The sequence below is a fragment of the Solanum stenotomum genome, chromosome 3, assembly GCF_019186545.1.
Source record: "Solanum stenotomum isolate F172 chromosome 3, ASM1918654v1, whole genome shotgun sequence".
NCBI classification, from domain to species: Eukaryota; Viridiplantae; Streptophyta; class Magnoliopsida; order Solanales; family Solanaceae; genus Solanum; species Solanum stenotomum.
This window is the reverse complement of record NC_064284.1, coordinates 22,471,542-22,474,559: the sequence shown is the minus strand read 5'-3', so window position 1 is coordinate 22,474,559 and position 3,018 is coordinate 22,471,542. Positions and strand designations below refer to the sequence as shown.

Here is a 3,018-nt window from a genome sequence, read left to right as displayed (position 1 = left end):
TAATTTTTTAGAATATTCAGGTGAGAGAGTGAAGAAAGTCCTTGCAAATTCATGGGGTTCAATGTGACAGAAAACAAAATACATGTGGAAGGAAATATACACACATCTAACTATGCTAGATATGTACACATCTAACTATGCCAATTGCTTTTCTTTTGTCCTTTTTGTAATTCTATAAACTGTTCCTTACTGAAGGTATATTCTCCATATTAGGATCAAACAAATATCATCATGTCAAAAGTTATAGTTATAGTTGATAGTAAAGATACAATTTTATTTCTTAATTAAGTCCACCACAGCCCACGCAAGTGTCATGTTCGATCATGACTCTGACATGGCCACCCAGCTCTTTGTGGACCTTGCCGTAGACAGGATATTGGCATTACCCAACAATCCCCCTCCCAATACTTACCCTATGCAAAATGTTGTTCTTGGCAGAGGCAGACCCACATGTATCGATGGGGTACATGTGCACCCAATAACTTCTGGAAAAAAACATGTGTATATATGTATATCTATCTTGAGAAACTGATACATACTAGGATATAATTAACATGCATCCATGGGAAGCATAGTAGTGTCTTTGTGCCGCTGGTACAAGCTAGAGGAACTACCTGCGACACTAGGGTTCGAATACAGCTAGAGAGAGACCTATTTCATTGTTTTATTTCAAGTTTAGCTTAGACATGGGTTCACCTCTGGCTCTTGGGAATCAAAGCCACGATCTTGACTTTGATATCACTTGTTAGGATCAACTGCTTAACATCATGTTAAGAGGTATAGCTGATGGTAAGCACTTCATTATTTTTATTTTTAGTTTAGCTTAGAGATTTTATTTAATTTTAGGTTTAGCTTAGAGATGGGCTCGCTCTGGCTCTTGGAAATCAAACCCACGATCTTGGCTCGAATACACTTGTTAGGATCAAGTGTTTATCATCATGTCAAAAGTTATAGCTGATAGCAAAGGCGCAATTTTTTTACGTAACTAAGACCAGACAAGCGTTATGTTTGATCCCAACTTTGACGCGAACCACCCCACCCCTCGTAGACCTTGTCATAAGCAGAACATTGGTATTATCCAACACTTCTCAGAAGAAAATTCTTTTTCCCTTGTTTGCAAAGCAACATTTGTCTAATTACTTCATTATTTGTCATTGTATAGTGCTAACTAACTTCATTATTTTCGACCTAACTCAATTATAGGGATAAAGAGAATATTATTCATTCAATAAATCAAAAGCACCGTATGAAAATGTGTTTTTTTTTTCTTCATTAAAGCACAAACTAAAAAGTGCACTTTACACGCCAGATACACATAATCCAAATGGCCTCTTTGGTCCACTTCTCACCAAGTGGAATGATTTGCTATTTTCTGTCCACTTCAAAGCCAAACAAGCCCTTGCCGTTGAGTTCTTAGCTCCATATTTTAACTAACCAATAGCTGCTCGCCAACTGGAATTTGTTCCATTTGGCAACCAACTTTCATAACATTTGGTCCCCGGCTCTGAACTTCTAATTCGGCTTGCTTAGCCGCTACACCTTTTCTCCTCCTCTTCGGCGAGCCACTTTCGGAAGCTGATGATACCGATGAACTAGCCGGTTCAGGTAATCGTCTCTTAACCGTCACTCTAACCGGCTCTGGCTCATTTAAACCGATTCTATGCGGGAAATTCAATAGAGCCTTAGTACCGCGCATCCTAAAAGCGGCTTTATCATAAGCTAGCGCCGCTTCCTCAGCCGACTCGTAAGTTCCAAGCCAAACCCGTGCGCCGTTTTTAGCCGGATCTCTTATTTCCGCCGCAAATTTTCCCCATGGCCTTTGTCTAACGCCCCTGTAATGCCTTCCTTTAGGCTGCAAAGCCGCTGGAGCCGCCGCAGTATCTGTCGGCGGAGAAATAGAAGTACTCATAGCTGGCTCAATCTCTTCCCTCGGCTCTGGTTTCACTTCCGCGGACGTTAAATTTGACGGCGTCCATCCGATACTGAAGGCGTCTTGTAGAAGCCCATAAATTACCATATCTTCGGAATCGTTAACTTTTAACGGCAAGTCACCCCATGATTCGGTTAAACATGGCATGAGACTATTGAAACTTGAACTCCGGCAATACACCGGGAATTCTGCCGGAAAAAAAGTCGGAGGTAACTCTGTAGAAATGGGTAATTGATACATTATGAGTTTTTGAAGGTTTTGTATGTGTAAGGTAAAGAGAAAAGATTTGTGAATTTTGGAAGAGTAGAAGGAATTGGGGTAATATGTAGTGAAAAATAGAGGAGCAACAAGGTACATGCACCTGAAAAAGGGTCCCATTAATTTATTTAGAATTTGAGGCTTCTTTGAAGTTTCTCACTAGGCAAGTGGACTAGTGGTAAAAGCCATTTTTTCATGTTTTTCTATCACGTGCACAAGAAAAAGGAAATGACTGTCATTCATTGACAACAAGTGGTTTGATTTGGATTGATTTTGGATTAAAATCAAATTAAATCAAATAGAACTTACCCTAGTTGATAAATCGATTTTTATGAAGCCTAATGATATGTGATTTTTTTCCTCTATAATCAGAAAATAATTTTTCATCCTTTGCCAAAATATAATCCATATGATTGGGTGAGTTACAAGATTCTTTTCACCAAACAACCTAATTTCCTAAAGAACCTAATATTTACATGGTATCAAAACAGTCAAAGGTCCTGGATTCGAATATCACCGTCATCCAAATTAAAAAAAAAAATCACATGTTTGGCCCATAAAAAAATCAAGCTCACACGTGAAAGGGTGTGTTGAAAATATTATTAATAAAAGTGTGCTCTCTCTATAAACAACTTTTAGATAAATGGTTACACACTTCATTGCAGAAAACACAGTACATATAGGAAAAGAACGGCTCAATATTATTGATATATTTCCTATGTAAAGCTACTATACAATACCTCCTTATATAGAGGTTGCTGGCAGGTTACAATATAGGAGAGTTGTACTTAAATTTTACTTTGTAAGTTAACTCTAACTAGTAGTACATA

The 3,018-nt window shown here is 38.2% G+C and overlaps 1 protein-coding gene across 1 annotated transcript; it reads right to left on the bottom strand.

The window, feature by feature from the left end:
* Nucleotides 1-1,245: 1,245 nt before the first annotated feature.
* LOC125860630 (ethylene-responsive transcription factor 1) lies at nucleotides 1,246-2,237 on the bottom strand. Its single transcript, XM_049540627.1, has one exon. It carries the CDS (start codon nucleotides 2,168-2,170, stop codon nucleotides 1,427-1,429), a length of 744 nt encoding a protein of 247 aa, XP_049396584.1. The 5' UTR covers nucleotides 2,171-2,237; the 3' UTR covers nucleotides 1,246-1,426.
* Nucleotides 2,238-3,018: the final 781 nt, after the last annotated feature.

Coding starts and splice junctions, on each gene's coding strand:
- LOC125860630 (XM_049540627.1), bottom strand. CDS start 2,170: ATGTATCAATTACCCATTTCTACAGAGTTACCTCCGACTTTTTTTCCG.